The sequence below is a fragment of the Blennius ocellaris genome (assembly GCF_963422515.1).
Source record: "Blennius ocellaris genome assembly, chromosome: 6".
NCBI classification, from domain to species: Eukaryota; Metazoa; Chordata; class Actinopteri; order Blenniiformes; family Blenniidae; genus Blennius; species Blennius ocellaris.
The window spans coordinates 11,365,120-11,377,533 of record NC_137655.1 but is presented as its reverse complement, the minus strand read 5'-3'; the positions used below and the strand labels follow the sequence as shown (position 1 = coordinate 11,377,533).

Sequence of the window (12,414 nt, the reverse complement as noted above, 5' to 3'; positions counted from 1 at the left end):
AAACGCAAACTTCACACAGAAAGTTGACCAAGCCCAACTAGACTCTAACCAGGGACATGTTCACTAAGAAGCAAGTGTAACACACAAAAAAACAATAGTCGCAAAAGATAGAAACAGTTTTACATGGACCGATCACAAAGGTCTCCGTTCTCAAACTGAAACCTATTGTAATGAGGCACATTTGTTGTCTAATGCATTTAATTGAGTGTAAAACTGATGAGAGCCTTGGCCCTTTGTCATTAGTCGTCATTTGCCTTTAATGTTTACAAACTTTGAAACTAATTAAGGTAATTATTTGGACTTCCCACCAGAGGGCACAAGAGAACAGAGATTTGCTGAGTGCCTAAATTATTCAAACAAATAAACAAACAAACAAAATTAAAAACATATAAAGCATGTAAAGTTTTCAGGAACAGCTGTTTTGTGTTTAAACAGTTAAACTGAGCCTCTTCACTATATGCTTTTAAGTGATCAACATCAGCAACTAACTTTATTCTCTTAGTCAATATTATCGTTGTGTGTCTGTTTATGTTGCAAGTATTGGGAAACTCACTGGAACTGCCATAGCCGTGACCTCATGAGGAAACTATGAGACAAAGAAAGCCTTTCATGAGCTCTCAGGGTCTTGCACAATGTCATCCACAGAGACTGTATTAAATGACATCAAGCTTTCTTTCTTGTCAAAAGTCCCACTCATGAGACTGCAGTTAATTAAATTTGATACAAACAAAATTGTAAAGTCTAACTTCTTTAGATTACACAAACACAAGTAAATGTTACTGGTAAATAGATGCCATTTATGTTGCACATTTTCACCACTTCAGAAGATCAAAAGAACTTTACACCAGCAGTCATACTCACTTAGTCACGCGCACACACACACACACACACACACACACACACACACACACACACACACACACACACACACACACACACACACACACACACACACACACACACACACACACACACACACACACACACACACACACAAATCAATTGCGATGGCTGGGCAGTGGGATCAAGTGGGATCAAGGGATCAAACCACCAATCTTGGGTTTCAGAGGATGGCCCACAAATTCAGATCTTGATGGTTGAGGTGCACAGAGACTGGAAGAGACTCACCAAAGCCAGGCAGATGAGGACAAAGCTAATCACAAGTATAATGTACATGACAGAGCAGGTGCAGAGAGGGAAACTCATGATAGACTCATTACCTCCAATGGAACCATTAATAATGGCGCTCTAGAGAAAACTGCCAGCTGGAAATTGAAAATGCACTATTGTACTGACTTTACATTCAGGATACAACCTGGGAATATAATATACAGTTGACGTGATATGAATCTAAAAGATTATTAAGATGGGAGTCACAATTCAAGAGGGACAGAAGGACACTTCCTGTTCCATGGTGACATGTTGCAGTTTCAGGGGGGCTGCCATACAAAGGTACATTTAGCTAGCTATTTATCAAAATGTAGCCCAATTAGGTCTCAGCAGTCACCTGCAAACCTGATTTACTCTTTATGGCCCTATCCCTCTCTGTAAATACTGGACAGATATTTTTGATACTCTCTTGGTGGTTATAGGGGAGCGAATAAAACCATGCGCACTTTGTGTTTTATTTGGCGTTTCCCCTTCAGCTTCACTTCACAAGCCCTAAAAAGACATTATATCCCTGACAACTCTTTTGGCTCGACGGCTCATACCGATCACCTGAAAATTGAGTCGTCCTCCCTCTCATACTCACTGGATAAGAAACATTCTATATTTGATATGGAAATGATACACTTACTGACCACTTTATTAAATATGACTTTTCAATGCAAATATTTGATCAGTCAATGACATGGCAACAACTCAATTTATCTTGGCATGTCAGTTGCTGAAGTTCAAAAGGAAGATGAAAATTATGAAGAAAGGTGACGGAAATGACTGATTATTGTTGATCTACTGGGGTTTTCATACAAAACTATATCTGTGGTTGACAGAGAATGGTGAGAAAAAGAGAAATGATCTCGTGAGCTATGAGATAAAAGTGAGAGGAGAATGGAAAGAGACGAGTTGGACATCCATGGTTTCTCACATATTAGCTACATCTGCTACAACAACTGAAGGTAAACTTCTCCAGTGATAGTTGCCGAATAAGATGGAAAAAAAGTTGTCTCATAAAACACATACAACTTAAAATTGTGAGTTGACCGCAATATAAGAGTAGTTCTTACCTTGTTTTACCATCAGTAAAGCATGATAAAATGATGACTGAGCTACAAATAACACAATTATTATTATCATTATATTTTTTAAGCATTTTGCTTTGCGTTGTTCTTTTTTGCCACTGTGAACCCTTCATTGGTGACCCTGGAGAGTGACCTTGTTTGGTAACTTCCACATTTCTTTCCATTTCTTCTGAATCAATAACTGTTAAGTCAAAAAACTATTTTGAGAATTTTGAATGTGGAGATGTTAAAATGTGGGTGAATTTAGTGTAAGAGCCTTTTCTCCCGTTCTTCTGTGGGTAATTTTCCTTTGAAAGGTTGAAGTTTTAAAAGAGGTGATTTCATATTTCATAGAGAGTTGAATAAAGGGAGAGGAAAGTACCAGGGAGGAGTCGATGACAGCACCTGTTCGCCCGGACTAATATGGCGGCGCATGCGCGTGAACGACCGGACTCGGAGGCTTACACCTGGAGCTGGTGGTCACTCAGCAGTTCATCCCCAATATCCCTCCGCCCCGCGCGGCCCTGGGCGCAAATAGTCCCTCCTCCGAAGCGAACGGCAAGCAGAGCGGAGGAGGAGCCAGGTAGCTGTCGACTGACACGTAACAATCTGCGTAAAAATTTAAGGAAGAAGCTGCATCTTTTCCACAAGTTGACTGGAGATACAACTGCCCGACTTCAGGCTTGATGTCCAGCCGAGCTGCACCGGAGCGGAGGCCTGTTCGGACGACGTAGGAGCGAGCGGACTGGCGGCGGACTGCCTGTACGCGGAGAGCCGCCGCTGAAAATGAGACTTTCAATGTTTATTTCCGTCCTGCGGTCGTTCGGCCCGGTGGCCATCGGCATTTCTCTGGGCTTCATGCTGAGCCTGTTGAGTGTGACCTGGACGGATGAAGCGTGTTTCACGGAAGGTCCGGAGGGCGAGGATGTGACTCTGGGTCGGGACGGAATGCTGAAAGGAGCCCGAAAGCCCAACTCCATTTCTTCTGTGAGCGATGCGGAGTCCGAGGAGGACTTCGAACCCAGGATCGTCCCGTACGAACAAGCCATGCCGAGCGAGCCAAAGAAACTTTTCAGGTAAAAGTTGCGCTCACTTGTTCCGGCGGCCACAGCCTGGAAAACAGAGTCTGAATCCAGGTCATCTTATTAGAGTCCAGCAGGCCTGAGTGGCTCATCCCCTCCGGCCATCACTCAGTAGACCAGCGATAAACATCAAACACTGATGGAACAGGTATATCTAGTTAACGACCGTCCGTATCAAGACTTTGTTTACTCCCGCGGATTAAATCTCTGCTGAAAATCTAACCAAATCGGAAGCCCGCTTCCCTGCTGTGTTTTCTAACTCTGATTAGAGCACAGCTTAAATCACAGCTTTTTTATTTGACCCTGATTCGCCACGCAAGTTGCTGGATTTCAAATGATCTCTTTTTACATGCTAGACCTGGCCAAAATGACAGCATTGAAACAAAACACAGGCGGAACTGCACTGATAAGAAATCATAAATAAACTAAAAGAAAGTGACGGTGCTATGTTTCTGGAAATGTAGTTACTATGGACTACACCACTAATGCACATGAAGAAGGTTTACACTCCACTATTGGCCATTTAAAATAAACTAGCATAATTCTTAAAATCATGAATGGTGATACTTTCCCATACTCTTAGTCATGTTTGAAGAGTTTTTCATCCAGACAGAGCAGAGTCCATGAAGGCCATCTTCCCAAACTCAGACCGTGTTCTGGGGATGGAGGCAGATGGGATGTCCAAAGACCACAGATTGTTTGAGGGAGATCTATATAGAGGTGTGATGGGAGAAGCCCAATAATTGCTTTATAAATGAACCTGGACCAGTGGAGAAGCATATGACTCAAGAGACAAAGACAACCATGATACCATGGCTTCCAGAGTACAGGTTACCTTTAGCCAGGAATGAATCTGAATGGAGGGACGATCCCGGAAGCCTGTTTATGTGGAGGTCACATTTCCCTCCCTGTACATCTGTTTTGTTTTCCTCTTGCAAGTTCCAAAACATGTTTGAGGTTAACTAGTGTCTCATGTGTATGCTTGTGTGATTATTTGTCTTGGTGTCGTCCCTCCGATGGGCTGGAGGACTGTTCGGGGTCCACAATGACATTGCTCGGTGTCAGTTGGGATCAGCTGCGGCTCCTGGCAACACAGAATGAGATAAAGTGCATGAGATGGATAGATGGAGTCCCAGATCGTAAAGAGTGGGAATGGAGGCTGTCATTAGGTGCCATTGACTGAGTTCAACAATTGTTGTTAGATTTTTCCATTGTTGAGTGATCTGGTTGTTGTGATCAATTGATTGTTTTGTGACAATGGGTTTGTTGACATGCCCTTTATGCTTTGGACTATCAACCCAACCCTATAAAGTATTATTTAATTATCATACATGACAAAAGGTGAGTCATTTCTCCTGGAGTACGTTCACAGCAGCAAAAAATGTTTCTGACAAGTTTATTTCCACTCCAGTTCTGCCATATTTGCAGCCTCATTATGTGTGTGATTGATATCACAAAGAGAATAAAAGATGAGCTGGGTCATGTTTCTTTTAGTATGCTCTAATAATCGCTTTACAAGTACAATAGTTTTAATGTGTCAATTGTGTCTAAGCAATTGAATATAATTTAATTTGTTTTGATCCAGTCGGTTTCACACAAAGATATTGTTGTGTTTGGATGCATTTTTATGTTTGTTTCGCAATGTTTGCCGATTGCGCTTCCACCATCAATGGAACAGTCTTAAATAATGTTCCTCGGGTTAAATATTAGTCACATTTACAAACTTATGTTTACAGTTTTCTTTTGGGGTTAACCATTAATAACTTTTGTATAGACCAGTCCAGTCCAGACCAGTGAGGAAAATAAAAATATATTTGAAATGGAGATGCAAATTATAAGCTTTTAAAAAAAACGAGTTATTTAAACCAGGTTGTGTGAAAAGAAAAGTAAAATGTTTGGTAAATTAGTACAATTCATGCTGCTCTCTTGTTGAAACACAATACAACATGAATTCCACAGAAATTCCGAGTTCTAGTGTTTTAGTTGAATGTCAAACAACTGTCAAAGTCCAGTAAAGTTATTCTTGCTCTTTGAGTATGAATATAAACAGTCAAACTTCTCACATACAGGCAACTCTGTTCTAGAGAAATATTTATCATTTAGTTCCATTAAAACAGTAAACTGGGCTAATGTGTGCCATGAGACGTGGAAGCATTGTCTTTGACATGAAAAACCACAAGGGGGTGGGTCTTTAAAAGCTTCTGGCTGTCTGAGGTTTACAGAAAGTGGAATGTAGAAACATCGATTCAAGCATTTTTCTTTGGAAGTGATCTCTTTAGAGAGTGGAGTCACTGTTTGAATCTCTGAAGGTCAATTTTCATTTATGTTCTATGTCATTTTGTTTTCTTACCAGGGCCAAGTACGTCAGCACGGAGTTGGGGATCCGTGAGCGTCTGTTTGTCGGGGTTTTAACATCCAAGACGACCATCAACAGCCTGGCCGTAGCTGTCAATCGGACCATCAGCCACCACCTGGACCCCGTGGTCTTCTTCACGGGCTCGCACAACCGCAAAGTCCCCCATGGCATGTTTGTGGTCTCTCACGGGGACGAGCGACTGATATGGAACATGTTTCAAACCGTCCGGTACATTTTCGACCACTTCATCAACGAGTATGATTGGTTCTACTTCGTCCAGGACGACACCTACACGGAGGCCGACAGGATCAAGTCCCTGGTGGGACACCTGAGCATGGACCGAGAGCTCTACATGGGCCATCCCGAGGAGTTCATTGGCGGGGAGATGCAAGGACAGTACTGCTTCGGAGGCTATGGATACCTCCTGTCGCGTACTTTGCTCCTGCGGCTTCAGCCCTTCCTGGAAAACTGCAGGAACGACATCCTGAGCGCTCGGCCCGACGAGTGGCTCGGACGATGCATCATTGATTACACTCAAACAAACTGTGTGAATGAATACGAGGTAGGTGGAGCGTTTTCTTTGTCGGGGCCCCGGACATGTCTCATTCCGATGACACGCTTTTCCAATGTGTGGCAGTTTCCGAGCTTCTAACTGTTGAAACGATGCCGCTCGGAGTTGAAATCAATGTTGAGCCACAAAGAAAAAGTGCTTCAAGGCTGCTATTTAGAGCAGCTGTGTGACATGTTTCTTCTTTTGAGGAGAAAAACATAACTGTCATGGGCTGAAGTCATCCTTTGCCTCTGGACAGCACTTAAAAATGACAGGCAACTATATAAAACTATAATTACCATGCTAGCACAGTGATGGTATTTATATTACAGAGCAGTTTGCTAATGCCCCTCAGCCTTTCTTTCTCCTCCCTGCAGCTCCAGCGGTAACATGCAGAAGGTAAACAGGTGAGGAGAGCGCTGCTGAGAGTTCAGCTTAGGTTTAATGGCGTGAAAATCCCCTGTGGGTCAACATGCTCTGCTCCTATAATGTCATTAGCATTTAAGGTCACTCAACCTCTGTCCTAGTGCCCTTTGAGGTGATTGTCTGTCATTCAGGAGGCCTTAAAGATGTCCAAGATTCCAATTTCTTTGAAAATAGGAAGCAACCGAGAGGTAAAAGACAAGCCTCCAGACTGACTGATTATAAATCTTCCTCTATGGCTTTATCCCCGGAGAAGGAAACCATCTTGCTGTACAGCGAGAAGTGACTAACATGCCTAACTAGAGTGCCACAACTCACGAGCATGTTAGCAGAGCCCGCTCAGATAAGGGAGAAAATCAAGAGGGAGCTAAAACTCCTTGTATGGGAGCAGAAAACGGCACCAGACATATTTTCTTTACGCTAGGAGACAACGCCACTGATAGTAATTAGGCACGGACATGGCTTCACTAAGTGTCATGCTATGGGCTGTGAGCTGTTGAGTAGCTTTTTTACTGCTCTGTAAAGAAATGTCTCTATTCTTTGTTCTTTTCATAAATAGCTCGATCAGATTGGATTCACTTTTTAAATCACTCAAGCTCCTTCGATGGATACTCTGTTTCCAGCCTGTGATAGGGATTCTGCTGAGACACTTTTTGCTTCTTAACTTGTTGCTGAACTGAATTTCCTTCATTACGAATAACTGGAGTAAAATTATTTAATCAACTTTGTGGCAACAATCAAGTACATCTTGAATTCGATGTCCCTGGAAGGAGCGTGATGTCTAAATTTGTCCAAATCTCTGGATCATTGAATTTATAGCAGCGTCACCGTTGTGTTTTATTTGTAGATGGTAAAACTCGCTATGCAATTATGGTTGAAGTCGGCCTGCGAGCATTGGAGACGCATCCAAGACGCTGCCTGGACCGCATGCAATGTTTGCTTGAAATGAAGTAACGCGGCATAACAGCTGAGCTTGGAATAACATTAGGCATGTGTCTGTCATGCCCTCGCGCCTTATGAAAAGACCTCTGTGCTTCTTTCCAGGGACGTCAGTACCAACATTATGAGCTGGGAAAAAACTCCGATCCAAAAAAAGAACAGAGCCAAGAGTTTAAGAACGCTCTGACCGTCCATCCAGTCTCTGACCCTGAGCTGATGTACCGGCTGCACCGATACTTCACTGAGATTGAACTGCAGAAGACTTACGATGAGATCGCTAAGCTGCAGGTAAGCTGATTTCCAAGTGTCACAAATCACCTTGGAATGAGTCGGAAATAAAAACATGTCTCTTTATGTGAGCAGTGGGCAGTCAGAAGCTGAGATTTGAAGTCTTTTTTTTTGTGTGTGTGTGTTTCCGCAGGCAGAGATAAAAAACGTGAGCGTGGTTGCATTTGAAGGCAACCGAAGCGCCCACTGGCCGGTGGGGATCAACCCACCGTTTGAGCCCAAAAATCGATTCGACGTTCTGATGTGGGAATACTTCACCGAGGAGGAGATCTACTCCTGCTTGGATGAGTCTCCAAAGTGTGAGCTGCGTGGCATCGATCACATGGATGTGGCCGACGTCATCGGCACTGCCGTCGACGAGCTGAACAAGAAGTACATGCCAGTCTTGCAGCTGAAGAAGCAGCAGCTGATTAATGGCTACCGGCGCTTTGACCCGACCCGTGGCATGGAGTACACCTTAGACCTGCAGTTGGAGGCTGTTAGTCAGAAAGGTCACAGTCGCTCCATCACCAAGAGAGTTCACCTCGTGCGACCGCTGAGCTGGATCGAGATCATTCCCATGCCCTACGTGACCGAAGCCACTCGGGTCCACATCATCATCCCCCTCACTCACGATGACCAAAGTTACGTCGACCATTTTCTGGAGGGCTTTGCCTCCAACGCGTTTGAGACCAGTGAGAACGCCATCCTAACTTTCTTGTTCATTTACGATCCAAAGGAGGCCCAGCAGGTGAATCAGAATGATATATTTGCCAGCGTAAAGGCTCGGATCGCCAAATACGAGCACAAATATCCAACGGTGAAAATCCCGTGGATCAGCGTCAAGACGGAAACGCCGTCACAGATCAAGTACATGGACATCATCTCAAAGAAGCACCCAGTGGACACGCTGTTCTTCCTGGCTAAAGTCAACACAAACATCAATTCTGAATTCCTCAACCGATGCCGCATGAACGCCATCAGTAACTGGCAGGTGTTTTTCCCCATCCACTTCCAGGATTACAATCCCGACGTGGCCTATCACAACCAGGAACGACCAGCCACCATCGATCTGGTGAGGGACGCCGGTCGCTTTGACCGCAATTCTTTCGAAGAGGCATGCTTTTACAACTCCGACTTCATGACAACGCGCAGTCGAATGATGGGAGACGCCCAGGACAACGAGGAGATTCTAGAGAGCCTGGACATCTACCAGATGTTTGTCCAATACTCCAACCTGCATGTGTTCAGGGCGGTCGAGCCGGCGTTGCACCAGCAATACACCTACCACGTCTGCAACTCCAGACTGAGCGAAGACCTCTATCATCGATGTGTTCAGAGCAACCTGCACGGGATCGCCTCTCGCTCTCAGCTCGCCATGCTGCTATTTGAACAAGAACAAGGAAATAGCACTTGAAAATATCCACATCCCAAAAAATCTGCTCTTGTGCATTTAAAGAGATTTGAACAGATGAGTGTGTTTCAAAAGGCTCTGGATAGAAGCGAGAATTGTGCTGAAGAAGACGCAGCACATCAATGACACCGTAACACTTTATCCAAATACATCCCATATTTGAAGCTGTACTTAATCATTTTTCATCTTACTGTACAAATCAAGGGCTATTCGGTCTGAGATCTTTGATATTTAGGAAGTGTGAATGCAGTACATTCCTAAAGAAAAATGTTTTGTGTAATTCAGATGACTTTCTAGAACCAAATATTTTTACTACCGTACTTTGATAAATATCAAAATGGAATCGGGCAATTTTTGACCACTAGAGGGCAGAAATGGCAGACATCATATAACCTGTTAGAAGCAGTTCTTTTTTTTTTTTTTAAATTGAGTTCAGAAACTCCTGCAAGGAACTTGTGTGCTCACTGCAGTTTTGCATATAGTTTTGGTGTCTGAGCGAACGTAGTGGCTACAGTTGCTCTTGTGGAGTGTGTGGAGTGTGTATCAAAGCCAAATGAACATATGCAATGAGTTCTAGGCGACGAAAAGCTTTAGCAGGTTGTTGCTTTTTAGGGGGACGGGGCACACTCGTTCTGAGAATGTCACAATTTATGATAAACGGTACTTGTAATGGGAGTTTGATAGATTTACGATGGAGCGCTACAGTTTGTGTGCCCCTTGACAGGAGGGCATCAACACATTGCACTTTTGATAAGTACTGGTCAGAGTGCATCTTTGTACACGTGCCTTCACACTGACATTATGTATGTTGGCTGTTAGTCTTCAGTCATCTTTAAGTCACCCTTTACGGGGGATGTACGATATTTTTTAAAGATTGTTACAGAAATAACTACAAAATGAATGGATGGGAAATGTGGCTACTCGCTACACGCATTCTGTTGCAGCTGGGAAAGTTAAGTGCGCTCGTGGTGAACGTCATATTAGTTCCACATGCTACCAGCCATTTACAGGCTGCACATGTGCCTCTGAGCGTGGTGGTGGGGGGGTGGGGGGTTGACAAATGAAGACACACGGCCAGCTCTGTGTCTGAGATTTTTTTTTTTTTGCAAAAAAGTTGAGATGCAGTGATAATTCTGAATAATAATTCTGTACTGACAGCCCAGGTTTTTTTTTTTTTTCTTCTTCTTCCATTTTTGTGAACAGCAGTACTTTGAAATTGTAGTTTTGAAGAGTAGATGACACATTTTTTGACGCCGCCAAATACAGACTGGTAATGTTCCTTTTAAAAGAAATGTTTTAGCTGTTCCAAAGTGTTTTGCTTTTGTATTGTACAAGATTTGATGTCTTGGTCAATACTGGCTTGTAGGAGTGGCTGCTTCCTCCTATGGGAGGTCTTTCCTGCGGCGCTGCTTGAAAAAGTAATAGTGGAGATTATGCATGTTACGCTGAGGTCAATGGTACAGGATAATGTGCAATATTCCAGTTAACATGAGACTTGATCGATGTCTAACAGAAGATGGGACTTTTGATTTTGAAGACATTTGGCTCTCGTGCAGCAGGGTGTACGTCACAATACTGTTAAGAACACACTTTTGTCTTGAACCCGTTTAAGTAAATACACTGTAACTTTTTTTTTGACCAGATCTTATGATGTATTCTGCTGACACCAGACACTTTCCCCCCCCTCCATCAAATTCACTTTGTAATTCATAAAATCAAGGCAAGTCCTTCTTATTTAACCGAAATTGGATTTAATATATATCTTGGAAACACTACATCAGTGGTGGCAGTGGGGGGAAACTCCTGCCATTCAGGTCTTTTTTTTATTTTTTATTTTTTATTTTTTTATTCTTTTTAAACGCATCTCCTCCACGAGAGCAGCCGTTCACAGTGGCAGCGCACCAGCTGCCGTCGTCTGAATGTTCTTCCAGGAGGAAGTCGAATGACAGTGAGCTGAATCAGAAGATGAATCTTAACCACTGTGAAACTTGGAGGGTGGAGACCCCCGTATGAAGTTATTGTTGTGGGCAGGAGGAGTCTGGAATCAAGGGAGTGGGCGGACTATTCATCCCATGTCGTTAACACTACCACCGTCACTGAGCGAAGCCTCTTATGTATTTTGTCTATAATTTATTTATCTTTTATCACCTGAATTATGCAGATACTAAATACTTCTGCACTAACAGAGGCTTTCATGCTATTCTCTGTACATGTATAAATATTTTATAGACTTTATTTTTAAACCTGTTTTAGCTTTATTTACACAGCAGCTGATATTTTAATATTTTTTGTGACAAAATTTAACAGGTCGCTCTGTCATGTCGGAAAACTGTATTTTAATCGTCATTTGCTATCAATGTCAAAGCAGTAAAATGCATCGGTGTTTGGGCCCGGTGGTTTACAAACATAGCAATATGTTTTAATTGATGCTCATCACATATATTTGGGTGCTGTAATTCCCAGAAAACTGTGAATTATTGTAAATTCTAATAAAGAATATTTGAATAAAACGTTTGCTCTTTTATATCGTCTCTGAAACTAAAACAACCTTAAAGTGAAGTTCTTTAATGTTGCAGCTACAGAATCCAGTTTGTCCTTTAGGTGTCAGCAGAAGAACGTGTCTGAAAGGTCTGCAGCTCAGGTCTTCAGACTGCCGGCTGCCGAGCCGCCGCTGCTCACAACAACATTTAAAAACTGTTCTCTACATTAGAAACGCAGTTTTAATTCACTCCCATTCCAATCCACCGGCAATATTGTCGTGGATATTGTTGCTCAGACTGGAGATATTCCTGATGTCTGGGTTCGGGAAAAACATTGCAACCTTAATTACAGCTTTAGTTATTTCAAGGGTCTATATGCACTACCCTGAGGCATGCTGTAAAACCGCATAACTACAGAGCAGCTGGGAGTTAATTGTAAGTCATTATTTTGTACTTCGGTTTACATTCAATCCCAGGACTTTCTCCTCCCACGTGGGGACACGGTCGTGCTGCTACCAAAAATAAATTGTCTCTTCTCCACAAGAACTGGGTTCACCTAAAGAGTATTTTGAGAAGTATTTAGATGATGGTTAGAAGAATGGCTTCAAAGTTCCTACTTAAAAATGTACGTTGCCCTGAATTTCTCCACTTTGTTTTCCTGAAGTCGTCCGTCCAGGATGA

At 42.9% G+C, this 12,414-nt stretch overlaps 1 protein-coding gene across 1 annotated transcript; it reads left to right on the top strand.

Annotated features, from left to right (window-relative positions):
- Positions 1-2,850: 2,850 nt before the first annotated feature.
- On the top strand, positions 2,851-11,708 carry chpfa (chondroitin polymerizing factor a). Its single transcript, XM_080497877.1, has 4 exons — positions 2,851-3,298; positions 5,658-6,222; positions 7,678-7,860; positions 7,994-11,708. Exons 1-4 carry the CDS (start codon positions 3,009-3,011, stop codon positions 9,254-9,256), a joined length of 2,301 nt encoding a protein of 766 aa, XP_080354003.1. The 5' UTR covers positions 2,851-3,008; the 3' UTR covers positions 9,257-11,708.
- Positions 11,709-12,414: the final 706 nt, after the last annotated feature.

Coding starts and splice junctions, on each gene's coding strand:
- chpfa (XM_080497877.1), top strand. CDS start 3,009: ATGAGACTTTCAATGTTTATTTCCGTCCTGCGGTCGTTCGGCCCGGTG. Junction 3,299..5,657: donor GAGCCAAAGAAACTTTTCAG/GTAAAAGTTGCG, acceptor TTTTCTTACCAG/GGCCAAGTACGTCAGCACGG. Junction 6,223..7,677: donor ACTGTGTGAATGAATACGAG/GTAGGTGGAGCG, acceptor GCTTCTTTCCAG/GGACGTCAGTACCAACATTA.